Genomic DNA, 17,056 nt, shown 5'->3' on the forward strand with positions numbered 1-17,056 from the left:
GCTTTTCGCGGTTCCCCTTTCGGGCGAACGAGCCACCGCGGCGAATAGTGGGCGTTCACAGGCAAGGGGCGTTTCCGCGGGGCAATTGACAACATTCCAGAATTATTATTGCAGGTTGCACCAATAGCGCGTTGACTCACTTTGCGCTAAACGCTCCCGTCGCTTTAGGCTCTCTGCAGCCACTTGCGCGAGCTCAGAATGCCATCGTGCATCGTCTGAGCCAGTCGATGGTAATCCAGAGAGATCCCGGTCGCAATTTGGCCTCGTCGCCGCCGCTCAGACTTATGAATCGTACGAACGGTTCAATCGACTTCGGCCGATCGCCGTCGCGATCGCCGTCGCCCGCCTACGAAGACCGACTCGAAACGTTCAGCGCAAAGTCGAAATTTCGACGATCGTTCAAAAAGGGCGTCGGTCTTCTATTCGGCAGCGGCAACTCGTCATCGCGAAAAAAACGGCCCCCCACTTCGTCGTCCGTCCCAACGACGCCAATTTCGACTCCTCAGACCGCCGCCTGGCGATCGCGCACGCCGTCTTTCGACAGCCCCGTGGCAGCAGCGACGGAAACGTCGGAAGCGTCGTCGCACGCAACCAGTCGCGGTCCCAGTCCCCTACCGTCGCCTGCGAGCGGAAAACGGCGATTGGCTGCGTCGCAGGCGTTCAAATCTATTTTTCCAAAGTGGAAATCGCGACCGAAAGGCGTATTCTCCTCAATTTGGTCACCATCGCCTGAGGTAAGTAAAGAGATACAGGCGTCGCTCTACCCCCAGCTGAGCTTCCGCTTGTGAGATGCGACGCGCCAATTGAGACCGTTTTCCCGCGCCGGCGGATGAACGAATTGTGCGGTGAAGACACCCTCGACGATACGATAACCCTTGTGCCCGAACGAGCTTCCCTCGAAGCTCGCTAACGTGTACAGCACCGATTTGCGGTCGACAAAGCGCAGGGGGGAGAGATCGTAATCTATTCGTCTAAGTCCTTGGTTCGTGTAGGCAGCGCAACTAGACTATAAAAAGCGATCCTTTTTTTTCTCTCTCAAGCGTTTCGATTCCTTTTTTTTTCGCAGGGCTCGAACAGATGGACATCGTTGAGCGGACGTTCGGTCGTTCTTCATGACGTCCCGCTTCCGGATCTGTCCGAACCGGAACGAACGGCGCTGATACGCATCGCGCTCGATCGACTCAGCACCATGAATCTCGGTCCCGTGACAGCGCCCAAAGGTGAGAAAAACCTCGTACATGTCAAATCGAAGCTTTGCGTGGTTGTGAATAAGGAGGCGTGTATGGGATTTTTTTTTGCGGTAGAGGAAGCTTTCTGTTTAGCAAACTTCCTCACAGGATTTTTTATAAATAGCTCTAGGGACTGATTTCTTATGTTGCAGATGGCTCGCGTCGAGGACTATTCAAACGAGGCATAACGCTACGAAAAAGCAAGGGAAACGAGAAGGACAGAGGCAGTCGCGGTACCAGTACACATTCCTATATTCATTGTATTATTATTATTATTTATTCGATCCGTTCGTCGTCTGTTTGCTCAGATGCCAGTCCCAGCGGTCTCGTATTCGGTCAGCGTCTCTCCAAAGTGCTCACACACGACAAAACGGTCGCCTCTCTCTGTCGCCCGACGATCCTATCGAACGAACGGCTCAATTCGCTAAGCAGCTCGAGTTTCAGCGCGAGCAGTCTCCCTTTCTCATCGCCGAGTTTTCTCTCGTCGTCGACGTCGCTATCGTCTCTCTCCGACGTCATTCCGACGCCACCGCTTCCACCGACGCCGCCGTCTGGCGACGAAATGAGAGGCAAATCCCAACGCTATCTCTTCGACATGCAAAAAGACGTCGAAACCGTTCGAAGCGGCAGCGTGGGTGGCAGTCAAAAACCGGCGGCGCGTAGAGGTCGAAAAAACTCGGCTCCTGACGTCAGCTTTCCGCCCGAGCTGCAACCGGCTGTCTCAGTCACCGTCTCCGCCGGTCCTAAGAAAACGGAGCGAGAATACCACGCCTTCATGCCGTTACCCGTTCAAGTCCCGTCCATCGTGTCCAAGTCGATACGTTTTCTTGAAGAATACGGTACAGTCACTTGCATGGGAACGTTGGGGGAAAAAAAAGGAAACTATTTATTCTTCTTTCTTTTAGGTCTTCACTCGACCGGCCTGTTTCGCGTGTCCGGTTCGAAGAAACGCGTTCGGCAAATGCGAGAGGAGTGGGACGCCGGCAACGACATTCGATTGGGACCGAATTTGAATCCGCACGACGTCGCCGCGCTGCTCAAAATGTTCCTACGCGACTTGCCCGAGCCGCTGCTCACGCGAGAACTCTACTCGCCGTTCATAGCGACAAGAAGTGCGTCGAAAAAACAAAAACAAAAATCGATATGAAGAATTTTTGTTATTTAGAATTGGAGGATGGTGATGCTCGACTGAGAGCTCTCAGTTTGCTCTGCGCGCTTCTGCCGCCGGCGAATCGAGACATGTTGATGGAATTGTTGAGGTTTCTCAATGGATTGGCTCAGCACGCTGATTGCAATTGCGAGATGCCTGTGGCCGCAACTGAAGATCAAGAAGTGCGTCTATTCAAAAGCCATTACGCTTTTGTTTTAGTTATTGTTATCGGGTTAGAGAGGCAATAAGATGAACGTGACGAATCTCGCCACTGTCGTTGGTCCGAATATTTTGCACAAGGTTGCTTCCTTTCTCATCATCATACACTGATTGTAAAGAAGCCTCACTTGGCGTTCGCTGTTTTGTCTTCCCTCCCCTCCTTAGAGGAAATCCGGGCAGAAGGAAAAGGAATTCGCCATTATCAAACAAGATCAAGCTGACGATCGCGAAGAAGTGATTGCTGTTGTAAGAGACTTGATCGTTCACTATCAAGACATGGGCAAGGTAAAGAGAGATAACCAAGTCGTTTATTCAACGTTTGGAGTAGCAGCTATACATGTAGATCCCCGCCAGCGTTCATGATGCAATACTTAGACGCTTGGTTATCGACGAGCCCGAAGCAACGGACTTTCTCCTAAAGAAGAAAAGCTTGGACATAGGGTAACTCAATAATATATTTAAATATATATTATATTATGTCTTATTAGTATTGATTCGAGAGACTCGAATGACGACGACGACGACGGCGTTCTCTATTTCAGCAAGAATCACTTCTCCGCTATCGATCGTTCGGGCCCAACATCAGTGGACGATCCTGACTCGTTTGTCTTTTGCAATCCGGCATTGCGACATACCCGAAAAGTCGACTCGATCAACTCCTTGAATTCGGCTGATCTGGACTTCTACGACCGCAGTTCGCCGCCGGCGCAACAGTACCGAATTCGAACGAGCGGATCGGCGTCGGATTTGAAATTGGAACATCGTTATTCGCCGCGGAGCGCCGCCCTGCGAAGCGCTCCTCAAACGCCAACGCGAAAGTGGATTCCGCCAATGAAAATGTCTATTCGAACGACCGTGACGCCGGCGACGCCGGAGACTGGACGACGTCGCTCGTCGCCGGACTCGCGGACGGTGGCCGCGGCTGCGGCACTTCGAAAAGTGACTCATATCAATGATCTTCGCGCCGATTCGACTGAGGATATTTTGACGGCGACGACGACGTCGGCTACTGGAAGTGAATCGGGGGGTACGACGTCGCCCGCACTCAGTCCCAGGTCGTCGACTGGGGAAATTGAAGCGTTGCCACGGGTAACGGCGACTGCTCGCTCCGATGCGAATGGAATATTGTCGTTTCCGTGGCAGAATAAGGAGCAATTGAAGGAGTGGGGCTTGCAGGCTGGCGACATAGAGTTGCTAGAGCAGGAGACCTTAGTTTAATACTTCACTCAAATTAATTAATTAATTAATTAATTAATCCAAGCGAACCACACGCTCGCCTGTACAGATGCAGTGTGATAGCAATTCGTTTATTTGTAAGATCTCTGAGGAACGCCCGTTCTTTTTTTATGAGCGGTTAGAATATGACGCACGTAAAAGGAAGGTTGCACTGTTCTATATATCCGACATCGCAATTCGATTATAGAGCAATGCACACGTATGGTCGCTTGACGTCATCTTCGTCACGCCGCGGACACTCGTTGTCCACAAGAATGGGAGACAAAAAGACGACCGGCGGGCCGCCGAAACTCGACGAACAATATCGATCGTACACTAACGCAGTCGGCACGCCTCAGCGCAATCCCACGACGACGAACGACGGGTGAGTACGTAGATCGCGTGCCCAAACGCACCCCAAGCGCACCCCTGCATCTAGTGGCGACGAGAAAGAGGACGAACGCAAAGTATCCGTCCTTCAACTGGTACCTAAAACAAACACAAGCGACGTCCCTACCTACAACCCTATCGTGTAGTATCGCTATGCTGACAAAACGGACGTTCTCCTTCTAACGATCGGATTACTGGGCGCTGTCGCGGCGGGCATGGCTCTCCCCGGCCTCTCGCTCGTTTTCGGCGCCATGCTCGAGGATTTCATCTGCTTTGCAACGGGGGTCGTCGCGTCCACTTCCAATTCCAACTCCAACTCGACAGTCGACATTTCGAACATTACGTGCGGCAGTGCGGCGGGTTCGTGCGATTTGACGATCGACTTCGACATCGAAACGGCGATGGAAACGGCGGCGATTCGCTTCGCAATCATCGGTTTCGGCGCGTGGGTCGCCTCGTATATCTACGTCGCGCTTCTTCTCCTCACAGCCGAGCGACAAACGCGTCGAATGCGCGAAGCCTTCTTTCGATCGATCATGCGACAGGAAATGGCCTGGTTCGACACGAACGACAGCGGCGAACTCGCCACGCGAATGGCCGAGTGAGTGGAGGGCGAGAAAAAAAAGAAAAAATCGAATTATTTTTAAAATCTATTTTTAGTGACATCGATAAGATTTTCAGTGGAATGGGCGACAAAGTCGGTTCGTTTATTCAATGGACGACGACGTTTCTAGGTGGCCTCATTGTCGGACTCATCCAAGAATGGCGACTCGCTCTCGTCATACTCGCCGTCACGCCACTCGTTGCCGCCGTAGCGGGAGCAATGAGCAAGGTAAAGTCGATTATTAGGGCGGTAACGTTCTGCTATGTAATCTGTCCGGCTTCTCATACATACAGTTGGTTGCAGCGTTTACGGCGAGAGAACAGAAGGCCTATGCGAAAGCCGGTAGCATTGCCGAAGAGGTATTGATGCTCATACGCACTGTTGTCGCTTTTGGGGGCGAGGATAAGGAAACGGATAGGTATTTATTAATAATAATTATTATTATTATGAAATGACGACGGTACAATGTTCTTCTTCTTCTCTTTTGCAGATATCAAGTTGAATTGGAGAATGCGAAAAAAATTGGAAATAAGAAATCGTTTTCGTCGGGAATGGTCATGTTTCTGACGTTTTTTATCATTTTTGGATCGTATGCGCTTGCGTTCTGGTAAGGCACTTTTTTAGTCGATTACATTTTCAGATTTTTCTCTCCTTAGGTATGCTGGCGTTTTGATTAGAGATCACGGAGCGTCTGGCGGTCAAGTGATGACAGTACTGCAGTATTCAACTTTGCTATATCAAATATTGATTTATTAATGAATTTTAGACCTTCTTTTCGGTTATGATTGGAGCATTCGCTCTTGGATATGCCGGACCAAATGCCGAGGCTGTAAACATGGCAAGAGGAGCTGCAGTCCGAGTCTTTGAAATTGAAGATAGGGTACAAGAGCTCAACCCGCATTGCATGTCTATTTTTATTACTCTGGCGTCTAGGTGTCTCTTATTGATCCCATGTCTGAGGAGGGCAGCAAACCAGAGGAATCAACAGTCAAGGGAACAATCGAATTTCGAGACGTACATTTCAACTATCCGGCGAGACCCGAGATCAAGGTATATTTGATCATGTAATAATACTTCGTTCACTCGCATTCTGTTTTAGATTCTACGTGGCCTAAGCTTGCGAGTTGGTTGCGGTGAAACAATGGCATTGGTGGGCCCAAGCGGATGTGGAAAATCGACAGTCATTCAACTGATACAGAGATTCTACGACCCACTCAAGGGAGCGGTACGGCAGGAAAAAATCTCACTTCGTACAGTACATCATACAAAGACGCCATTTTCTCTTTTCTTTAGATTATCCTCGACGGACACGACGTGAAAGCGTTGAACGTTCGTTGGCTGAGAGAGCACGTGGGCGTCGTCAGTCAGGAACCCGTTCTATTCGCGACAACCATAAGGGAAAATATTCGATACGGACGTGATAACGTGACCGATGAGGAGATCATTGCCGCGACAAAAGCGGCGAACGCTCACGAATTCATTTCTAAACTACCCAAGGCAAATAATAATAATAATAGTAATAATTAATTAAGACAAGTTTTGTGTAGAAGTATGATACGTTGGTGGGTGAGAGAGGAGCTCAGTTGTCTGGAGGTCAAAAGCAGCGAATTGCCATCGCTCGAGCGCTCGTTCGAAATCCTAAAGTATTGCTATTGGACGAGGCGACGTCCGCACTGGACACAGAAAGCGAGAAAATGGTTCAAGATGCCCTCGACAAGGTTTATATATATAAAGTTTACAGGGAATTATTATCAATTATTTTTTCTCTTTTAGGCTCGTGAGGGTAGAACGACTATCGTTATTGCTCATCGTCTGTCAACGATTCGCAATGCGACGACAATCACGGCTATCGTGTCCGGTCAGATTGTGGAGCAGGGAACGCACGCTCAATTGATGGAAAGAAAGGACATCTACTACGAACTCGTCATGAATCAGGTGGGCAAAAAAAAACAAGGAGAAGATTGATACTGATAAACTCGCTTTCTTATTTTTCATATAGCAAGTTGCCGGCGTTGAAAGTATAGCAATCTTGTATATAAAAAATCCTATTCTTTTTCTCCGCAGATGTAACGGAAGAAGAAGCGGAAGAGGCGAAATTGAAGCGATCCGGCTCCGGCTTTGGCTCTCAGTATCGCCGACAAATGAAACGAAGAAGTTTTCGTCAGCAGACGTCCTACTTCAGTCGACAAGGATCGGTCACATCGAACGAGAGCCTTCGAAGGAAACCGTCTCGCTTCGTATAAGAGAGAGAGAGTATATATCTACATCTATATATATGTGTGTCTATCTGTAGTCGTCGACTGTTGAAGAGGATGGAGAGGATGATGAAGCGCTTCCTCCTCCAGGCGTCTTTCGCGTTGCTCAAATGAATTCTCCTGAGTGGCCCTACTTTCTATTGGGCGCAATCGGCGCTGCCGGCGCCGGCGTTACCATGCCCGTCTTCTCGATTATTTTCGCTAATTTACTCGAGGCAATTAATTAATTAATTAATTAAATTCGATCTCTGAACGTGTACGCGTAAATCATTCTTTTTCTACTTAGATATTCAGCAAGGATTGCAATACGATGGAAGACGAAATAGCGATTTACGCGCCCGTCTTCGCCTACATCGGACTCGGAGCAGGAATATTTGAATTTTCAAAAGTACGTCCCCCCCTCCCCCGCGCACAAAATCATATTCTCTTCGTTTAGGTCTTCTTTTTTGGTATTGCCGGCGAATCGTTGACGGCGCGTCTTCGTCGACTCGTTTTCCGCGCCATGCTTCGTCAAGAGATCGGCTGGTTCGACGATCCTCGTCATTCGACCGGCGCTCTAACGACGCGACTCGCCAAGGACGCGTCCGAAGTGAAAGGCGGTCTCGGCTCTCGAATGGCCGCTATATTTCAACTCATAGCGACGCTCATCGCCGCGCTTCTCATCGCCTTCATACACAATTGGCAAATGACTTTGGTCACGCTTGGCGCTCTGCCGCTCATCGCAGTCGCCGGCTTTCTGCAGACGAAAGCGCTCGCCGGTCACGCTCAATCGAGCAAGGAAATGTTGGAGGAAGCGGGAAAGGTCGCCGTCGAAGGAATCGATAATATTCGCACGGTCGCTCAGCTGACCAAAGAGGAACTATTTTGGAAACGATATCACGATTGCTTGGAGGGCCCATATCGAGCCGCGACACGCAAGGCTCACTTTCAGGGCTTAGCATTCGGCTTTTCTCAGGCTGTCATTTATTTTGCCTACGCGGGTTCCTTTCGCTTCGGCGGCTGGCAAGTGGCAAATCAAGGCGTCGGCTATAGAGACGTCTTTATGTGAGTTTACATACGTATAGTATTGAAATATATATAGTATATTGAAATCCCTACTACTAATCTTTATCTTTTTTCTAGTGTTTTTGGTGCTATTGTTTTCAGTGCCTTTTCCGTTGGCCAAGCAATGTCGTTTGCTCCGGACTATTCGACGGCACGAGTGGCGGCCGCGCGCGTTTTCGACCTCTTGGACACCGTGCCCATGATTGACAGCTCCGATCGGGGCGGTTCCCAGAGCGAAACGAAAGGAAGGATTCGGTTCAATAACGTCAAGTTCAGCTATCCGTCGCGAGCCAAAGTTACGGTTCTCGACGAACTCAATATCACAGCCGAACCCGGACAAACGGTGGCTCTAGTCGGGTCCAGTGGGTGTGGAAAAAGCACGTGCATTCAACTCTTGGAACGATTTTATGACGCGAAAGAAGGAGCCGTGGTAAGGCTGCACGTCTTTTTTGTTATTTTATATATTTATTATTGCAGATGATTGATGACGTCGACGTCAAGGAGATCAATCTGAATTTCTTACGTCGTCAATTGGGTCTTGTCAGTCAAGAGCCCGTTCTCTTTGACTGCAGCATTGCAGAAAATATAGCCTATGGCGACAACTCGCGCCTCGTCACTCAGGAGGAAGTAGAAGAAGCGGCAAGGAAAGCAAACATACACAATTTCATAGATGGATTACCACTGGTACGCAACATAACATATGTATGTACAGAGCCGTCATTTTCTCCCCTAATAATTAAGGGATATGACACCGGCGTCGGAGACAAAGGCACTCAACTTTCCGGTGGTCAAAAGCAGCGAATAGCCATTGCACGAGCTCTAGTGAGAAACCCCAAAATTCTTCTCTTGGACGAAGCTACATCCGCTTTAGACACGGAAAGCGAAAAGGTTAATTAATTAGTATATTCTACGTTTGGATTTAATTAAATGTTGGGTGCTTTAGATCGTTCAAGAGGCTTTGGATGAAGCGAGACAGGGTCGCACAAGCATCGTCATTGCTCATCGCTTGTCGACAATTCAAAGTGCAGACAAAATTATTGCCATGCAGAATGGTCAAGTCGTCGAACAAGGTACCCACGACGAATTGCTACACAAGAAAGGCTTCTACTATCGACTCAGTCAAGCCCAAGTTCACAATGTCATGTGATGAGACACACGTCTCCAATGTACTATGATAGAGACGTCCTGAAATTTTAGTATATAGTACCTCAATGGTAGAGCAGATCTGTGTGGGTGTGTGCGAAAAAGCCGAAGTCTGCATATCTAGCGCTTTCTAGCTGACGTCATAAGCGCTAATTTTCTGCGCGCTTACGATGTTTTGTGGTTTGACCTCTGGTGCACCCTGTCTGATTTTTGACCATAAATGGACCCGGTTAGACTCAGATGATGTAAGGCCGGTTGTATTGTGCAATGAGCAGCGAAAGGAATGAGTCACGACCGGATGTACTGTAGTAGGCGTGGTGACATCAACAAACGTGTGTTATCTAAACGTTGGAAAATGTTTCTCAGCGTCTGCTGTACGAACGAGTTTGGAGTCTAGCCATGATTACTAAGCAGTTCCTCAGATTATGCCTTTGACAAATCGATGATTCACCCCATGACATCATAAAACAAAGTGCGCCTGCGCGTCGTACGTTCGTTTTTCGAGTACCACCTCTCTCGCATAAATCGTCGAGCGCCTCCAACTTGTCCGTTATTGTACGCAAAGCGCTCGAAGCGATCGAATGAGCAAACTGCGAAAGTCGAACGCTTCAAACGGCGAGGCCTCCGCGGAGGATCCTTATCACTCTTACGATACAGCAATCGACCGCAAAGCAGATGACAAAACCAGCAGGTACGTATTGCGCATAGGGAACGCGGAACAACAACGAGACTGCGCATGCTGGAATAATAATTCATGTCTTCCCGTCGCAGCGACGGCAACGAGAAGAAGGAAAAGGAGCCGAAAGTCTCGTTTCTCCAGTTGGTCAGTCGCTAATTAGATCGCACGCACCGACTCCGCGTAGCGCGCCAACGAGATTTCCCCCATTACTCGCACCTCGTTTTGTCTTCGAGTTGTCTCACACGGAGAGCGCGTGGACGTGCCCCACCCCCCTCCTCCTCCCCCCCCTATCGAAGTACAACGTCTTCTCTTTAACGCATTCCTTATTCCTTCCCAAACCCGGATGTTTATGACTTGCGCGTATTTTTTATTTTTTTTTTCTATTAGTTTCGCTATGCGGATGCCGGTGACGTCATTCTCATTATTCTCGGCGTTTTGATGGCGTTAGCCGCCGGAATGGCGTTTCCCGGTCTCGCTCTCGTCTTCGGCGACATGCTCGACACATTCATCTGCTTCACCCAATTCGGAGTCCTCAACGTGAACTCCACCATGGCAACGCCAACCGTGGCAGCCATGGCAACCATGGCAACGTCAACCGTGGCAACCATGGCAACGTCAACCGTGACAACCATGGCAACCATGGCGGCTCCAACAACAAGCAGTTGCCTAAACGAACGCGTAAACGATTCGTGTTCCACGGATTTGGCGAATAGTGTCGACTTCGAAGATACGATGGCTTCGGTTTCGTTGAACTTTGCCATCATTGGCTTTGGAACGTGGTTTGCCTTGTACGCTTACGTTGCCTGTTTTTCAATTTCCGCCCAACGACAGACGCGACGCATGCGCGAGGCCTTCTTTCGTTCCATATTGCGACAAGAAATCGGATGGTTTGATACCAACGACACCGGCGAATTGGCAACGCGAATGGCCGAGTATAAGAAGAAATAAGATTACCTATATAGATATTATTATATTTTTTCTTTAGTGATCTCGACAAGGTGTCTACTGGAATTGGAGACAAAATCGGCATTCTCATTCAATGGCTCACAACATTTTTTGGTGGCATCATAGTCGGTTTCATTAGCGAATGGAGACTGGCTCTTCTCATATTGGGCGTCACTCCTATCCTAGCCGTCGTCGCTGGAGCCATATCCAAGGTAGAACAAACAAATAATAATTAATTAATTAATTAATTCTTTTATTATTATTAGCTAGTTGCTAGTTATACGACTCGAGAGCAGAAGGCGTACGCTGAAGCCGGAAGTGTAGCGGAAGAGGTGATCTCTTGCATCAGAACTGTTGTCGCTTTTGGTGGCGAAGACAAAGAGGCAGAGAGGTAATAACACCTACCTTATTGATTCTAATAATTTATCGTCCTCTTCTCTCTTTCTAGATATCAAGAGCACGTCGAGAAAGCGAGAAAAGTTGGCAATAAGAAATCCGCTACATCCGGAATGGTTTTGTGTGCAACATTTTTGATTATATTTGGAGTCTATGCTCTCGGTTTCTGGTATGACGTCACATGTCAACAGCACGGGGTGGGGAAAAAATCATAAATCTTTTTCGTACAGGTTTTCCGGTTATTTAATTCGAAAACAACTAGCATCGGGTGGCAAAGTCATAACAGTAGGATAAGTATACACTATTAATAATGTATGTCTCCTCACAAATTGGGTGGCTTATAGACTTTCTTTGCTGTTATCATGGGCGCTTTCTCTCTCGGCCACGCCGTTCCCAATATCGAGGCAATCAACGTGGCGAGGGGAGCTGCACTGCGCGTCTTCGCTATAGAGGACAGAGTAATAAAAAATAATAATAATCAATATAATTAATTAATTAATCGTCGTTTTTTCCTCAAGGTTTCCTGCATCGATCCCATGTCCGAAGAAGGAGAAAAACCCGCCGAGGAAACGGTAAAGGGAAGCGTGGAATTTCGAGACGTCCACTTCGTCTATCCATCAAGAGAAGACGTGAAAGTAAGGGAGGGAGGAAAAGTATCCAAATGAAAAAAAAACACCCCGCTTTTAGGTTCTCCAAGGAATGACCCTAAAAGTCGGCTGCGGCGAGACGTTGGCCCTTGTCGGTCCCAGCGGATGCGGCAAGAGCACAGTCGTACAACTCGTACAACGATTCTACGATCCCCAAGAAGGCCAGGCAAGAAAAAAAATTGAGAGTCTCTCTCAATTTTAAGGGGAGGGGGATTCTCTCTAGATTTTTCTTGATGGTCATGAGCTGAAGAATTTGAATGTGCACTGGTTGCGCGATCACATCGGCGTCGTCAGTCAAGAGCCCGTGCTCTTCGACATGACGATTCGAGAGAACATTCGCTACGGTCGCGAAGACGTCACCGACGAGGAAATCATGCGCGCGACAAAAGCGGCGAACGCTCACGGCTTCATCATGAACTTGCCACAGGTAAATAATTCAATAAATAAATAAATAAATATAGACACGTGATATTTTAGAAATATGATACTTTGACGGGAGAGCGCGGAGCTCAGCTGTCCGGGGGACAGAAACAACGGATTGCGATTGCGCGAGCTTTGGTTCGAAATCCCAAGATACTTCTTCTCGACGAGGCAACATCCGCTTTGGATTCAGAAAGCGAACAATCCGTGCAAGAAGCATTGGATAAGGTTAATTAATTAATTAATTAAGAAAAGTCTTCGTACGTGTGTGAACCTTTTCTTCTTTTAGGCCAGAGAAGGCAGAACTACGATTGTAATTGCTCATCGTTTGTCGACGATTCGAAATGCGACGAATATTGCGTCGATTCTATCCGGTCAAATAGTGGAGCAGGGATCTCACGAGGAACTGATGGCCAGACAGGACGTCTATTACGATCTAGTAATGAATCAGGTACGGATTAATAAGGTATAGGATCCGAATCGCGATGCACGAATCCACTTAGAGCGTTGGAAGTGGATCGGACGAGAAGGAAAAGCCGGACAAAGACGAAAAACCGAAAATGGGACGTTTCGGATCGGCGTATCGTCGTCAAGTGAGTCGTCAGCACTCCGGCGGCGGCGCACACGCCGGCACCGCGCGACAGGACTCGTCGATGTCCGGCGGCGACAAGAAATTGGCGGGTGCGAGCGACGACGAAGAGGAGGAAGAGGAGAAATTCGAAACGCCGTCGATTCTACGCGTTTTGACGTACAACGCACCCGAATGGCCCTATCTCTTGTTTGGAACTCTCGGCGCCGCCGGCTCCGGCGTCATCATGCCGACTTTTGCGATCGTTTTCGCGAAATTATTGAGGGTAGGACACTCCTCCCCCCCGAAAAAAGAAACTCATTGTCGTCTCTTTTAGGTATTTAGTGAAGATTGCGACCAAATGGAAGAAGATGTTCGATTCTGGGCTCCCATATTCATCTACATCGGTCTCGCATCCGCCGTTTTTGAATTTTCCAAGGTGAGATAGACCGCACATCTTTTTTAATTAATTAATTAATATATTAAACAACACCTTTATTAATAGACCATAGATATAAAATTAAAATTAAAATAATATTTTTATCTATGATTAGACTTTCTTTTTAATTAATTAATTAATTAATTGATTAATTAATTAATATATTTAAAATAATATTTTATCTATGATTAGACTTTCTTTTTTAATTAATTAATTAAACGACGCCTTTTATTATCATTAGACTTTCTTTTTCGGCTACGCCGGCGAAGCGATCACGTGTCGTCTACGCGGCATGGCATTCCGCGCGATGCTTCGTCAAGAAATAGCGTGGTTCGACGATCCCCGTCACTCAACAGGAGCGCTGGCGACGCGCCTAGCAAAAGACGCATCCGAAGTCAAAGGAGTATAAGAAAAAAGAATATCCGCAAATTGACGCGACGCTCTAATAATAAGTCTCATTCCTAGGGTCTTGGCTATCGTCTCGCCGTCATCGTTCAAGTCATCTCGACGATAATCGCCGCTCTAGCCGTGTCGTTCTACTTCAACTGGTCGATGACGCTCGTCACTCTCTCCGCCATGCCCTTTCTCGTCATCTCCGGTCTCTTTCAAATGCGCGCGCTCGCCGGTCACGGCGAGGCGAACAAGGCGATGCTCGAACAGGCGGGAAAGGTCGCCGTCGAAGCGATCGACAACATTCGCACCGTCGCTCAGCTGGGACGCGAGGAGAAGTTCTGGAAGAGTTATCACGATTGTCTCGAGTTGCCCTACAAGACGGCGCTGCGTCAGGCTCACATTCAAGCCGTCACCTTCGGATTCTCCCAAGCGATTATGTTCTTCGCCTACGCGGGCGCCTTTCGTTACGGCGGCTGGCAAGTGGCGAACAAACACGCCGATTACGAGTCCGTTTTCATGTAAGTATTTGTTTCCAAAAAGAAAAACACGTTTTATGGGTTTTTTTCTTAGAGTTTTTGGTGCTATTGTCTTCGGGGCGTTCTCCATGGGACAGGCCATGTCCTTCGCGCCGGAATATTCCAAATCGCAATTGGCGTCGGCTCGCGTTTTCGATCTCATCGACTCGAAGCCGTCGATTGACACGACGAGCGACGAAGGAGCCAAACCGGCACGCCTACACACCAGCAACAAGTTTCATTTTAAATAATTTTTATTTATCTTTTAGACGGATGTGAAAGGAGCTATTCTATTTGATACCACCAAGTTCAATTATCCGACTCGACCGGACGTCAAAGTGTTGGACGGACTTGATCTAACTGTCGATCCCGGTCAAACCGTCGCTCTTGTTGGATCGAGTGGATGCGGCAAAAGTACGACCATGCAATTGCTAGAGAGATTCTATGACGTCAGCGATGGAGCAGTGGTAAGCCATTATTTAATTAATAAATTCGGTATTCTGCCCGGAATTTTTTTGAGTGTGTGACGGGGGTTCTATAGAGCGTGTCCTTTGCATGACAGACATTAGATAATAACGAACCGCGTTACAGATAAAGTATACGTTTTAGAACAAGTAGTACTTTAGATAAGTACTCTAATAACAAGCCGTTGTATAAGATGATACTCAGTATACTTCTTACGGTACGTAGTCTTCTTAATTAAAACAAGTAGTTTAGATAGACTTCGTACTATAGATAAGTACTGTAATACGAAACCGTTGTAGATAATTCTTAGTATATACTCTTACGTAGTGTTTGACAAATGCAAAGGACGGGGAAAATAGCTCTGTTAATAGCTACATAATAATAGTTAGTAGTGGTGGGAAACTCAAGAGTACGTATGAGTCAGCAAAACTATAAAGTGAGGGTTGGGCCCACGACGTCGACCTCCCTTAATTATTGATTTCTATATTGACGTCTCTAAATTTTTGTCTCGTCTTAGTGTTTGGACGGCGTAGACGTTCGCGATTGGAATGTGACGCACTTGCGTCGCCAGCTGGGCGTCGTCAGTCAAGAGCCGATTCTCTTTGACTGCAGCATCGCCGATAACATCGCCTATGGCGACAATACGCGCACCGTTTCGCACGAGGAAATCGAAGAGGCGGCGAGGAAAGCGAACATACATCAATTTATCAAAGGCTTGCCAAAAGTAAGAAGGAAACACAGACAAGAAAAAATTCAATAGGGATTTTTTGTTGTTTAGGGTTATGGCACTGGTGTGGGAGACAAAGGAACTCAACTGTCCGGAGGCCAGAAACAACGTGTCGCAATTGCTAGGGCTCTGGTACGAAATCCCAAAATTCTTCTCCTAGATGAAGCCACATCAGCTCTAGATACAGAAAGCGAGAAGGTAAATAATTAATAGATTTTATAGACACGTGACCTTAAAAATTAAAATCTCATAGATTGTTCAAGAGGCATTGGACAAGGCTCGCGAGGGTCGTACGAGCATCGTCATTGCTCATCGCCTTTCGACGATACAAAATGCTGATCAGATATTCGTGATTCAGAATGGACGTGTCGTCGAGAAAGGAACTCACGGCGAACTGATGAAACTGGGCGGCGTCTACTGTCGCTTGAATCAGTCCCAGCTTCACAATTCTTCGTGAGTGCATGCGTTTTGTTGACTTTTGTTTGCTGATGTTTCCGCGTTTCTCAAGTAAGTTATCTGTTCTCTTTAGCATCTTCAAGGCTATGGTGTTCTGTTTAGCTAATCAATCTATTCAAATAATAAATCTTGCACTTTCAAAGCAATACATAGAATTCCCCGCCGCGCTAATCGACAAAATAGATGTATCGTTTATCATTCGGGACACTAGAAGCTCAAGTGGGAGAACACGTCGGCGAAAGGGCACGAGCTGGAGTGTATCGAGAAGCGCTTTTGGATGCTCGTAAAACCGGTGACCCCAAAGTGCTCGTCCCGGCCGCTCGGAGCTCCAAATTTGGAGCGCCTAGCTGTTTTTGCCCTAGATACGCGCAATCTGCTGCAGCGACGCAACGCTTATCTATAACGCGCTCTTCGTCACTTCGTGGCTGAGCCGTAGCGCATGGCTTTGGTGGCGAAATTGAGTTACTTTGCAGCCGATTTCCCGACTGTGCTCTTTCGATGAACGTAAGCAATGCAACTGAATCTTCGAGGAGAAAAATCGTCGAAAAGAATGTCGGAAGCGGAGAACAATTCGTAGGGACCCCGGCATGAAGACAGTACAGCTAGGCAAGGAAAAGGACGAGCAAGAAGAGACGTTGCTGCGTGCCATTACCGCTCAAAAACGACGTAGAGCGAGGAGGATTTCGGCTAAGCCTTGCAGCGCAGCAGTTCAATTTCTTTTACGACAATTCATGTGAGCATTCGTTTATTTATTTATTTATTTAGAAATAAAAGTACAAAAAAAGAGTCGCACATACATGCATCGTCCCATCTTCGATTTCTCGTTCTCTTATCTTCGCTTTTCTTCAGCTCCTCTCGCCACGTTTCTACAGCACCTGAAAAAAAAACAAGGTTAGTCACTGTCAATTAATCCGTATACGTACCTTTTGGTTGCGTCCGTATTCGCGTTACCCAGGCTACACCGCGGGGAGGTTCGGACGCGTCGTAGCCCAGGGAAGTCTTCGCAAAGCGATGACCCCCTTCCAAAAAGTGTGGGCGAGTTGCGCGTCATCGGCCATCCCAATCAGTACCCACCTGGATGAGAGTCGGCCCCATATACCGAGTCCCCCGGTGCGGTGGTACCAAACCCTTCGGTATGTCTTCCTGAGAAGAACCGG

At 47.8% G+C, this 17,056-nt stretch overlaps 3 protein-coding genes and 1 pseudogene across 3 annotated transcripts; all 4 read left to right on the forward strand.

Annotated features, from left to right (window-relative positions):
• The first annotated feature begins 157 nt into the window (after positions 1-157).
• LOC136199568 (rho GTPase-activating protein 6-like) lies at positions 158-4,032 on the forward strand. The gene is made up of 10 exons (XM_065989795.1): positions 158-734; positions 1,067-1,220; positions 1,382-1,462; positions 1,538-2,068; positions 2,135-2,341; positions 2,395-2,561; positions 2,617-2,679; positions 2,764-2,883; positions 2,942-3,039; positions 3,087-4,032. Exons 1-10 carry the CDS (start codon positions 228-230, stop codon positions 3,814-3,816), a joined length of 2,658 nt encoding a protein of 885 aa, XP_065845867.1. The 5' UTR covers positions 158-227; the 3' UTR covers positions 3,817-4,032.
• Positions 4,033-4,067: 35 nt separating this feature from the next.
• LOC136199569 (ATP-dependent translocase ABCB1-like) lies at positions 4,068-6,772 on the forward strand. The gene is made up of 13 exons (XM_065989797.1): positions 4,068-4,198; positions 4,253-4,298; positions 4,350-4,804; positions 4,864-5,035; positions 5,101-5,225; positions 5,298-5,414; positions 5,464-5,518; positions 5,574-5,687; positions 5,741-5,857; positions 5,907-6,032; positions 6,101-6,304; positions 6,355-6,525; positions 6,581-6,772. The coding sequence occupies exons 1-13, from the start codon at positions 4,089-4,091 to the stop codon at positions 6,770-6,772; spliced, it is 2,004 nt and encodes a 667-aa protein (XP_065845869.1). The 5' UTR covers positions 4,068-4,088.
• A 176-nt stretch (positions 6,773-6,948) lies between these two features.
• On the forward strand, positions 6,949-9,253 carry LOC136196719 (ATP-dependent translocase ABCB1-like). The gene is made up of 8 exons (XM_065986328.1): positions 6,949-7,044; positions 7,101-7,277; positions 7,349-7,450; positions 7,499-8,106; positions 8,185-8,536; positions 8,584-8,790; positions 8,848-8,994; positions 9,050-9,253. The coding sequence occupies exons 1-8, from the start codon at positions 6,949-6,951 to the stop codon at positions 9,251-9,253; spliced, it is 1,893 nt and encodes a 630-aa protein (XP_065842400.1).
• A 410-nt stretch (positions 9,254-9,663) lies between these two features.
• LOC136199559 (ATP-dependent translocase ABCB1-like) lies at positions 9,664-16,045 on the forward strand (annotated as a pseudogene).
• Positions 16,046-17,056: the final 1,011 nt, after the last annotated feature.

The sequence above is a fragment of the Oscarella lobularis genome, chromosome 1 (genome assembly GCF_947507565.1).
Source record: "Oscarella lobularis chromosome 1, ooOscLobu1.1, whole genome shotgun sequence".
Lineage (NCBI taxonomy): Eukaryota > Metazoa > Porifera > Homoscleromorpha > Homosclerophorida > Oscarellidae > Oscarella > Oscarella lobularis.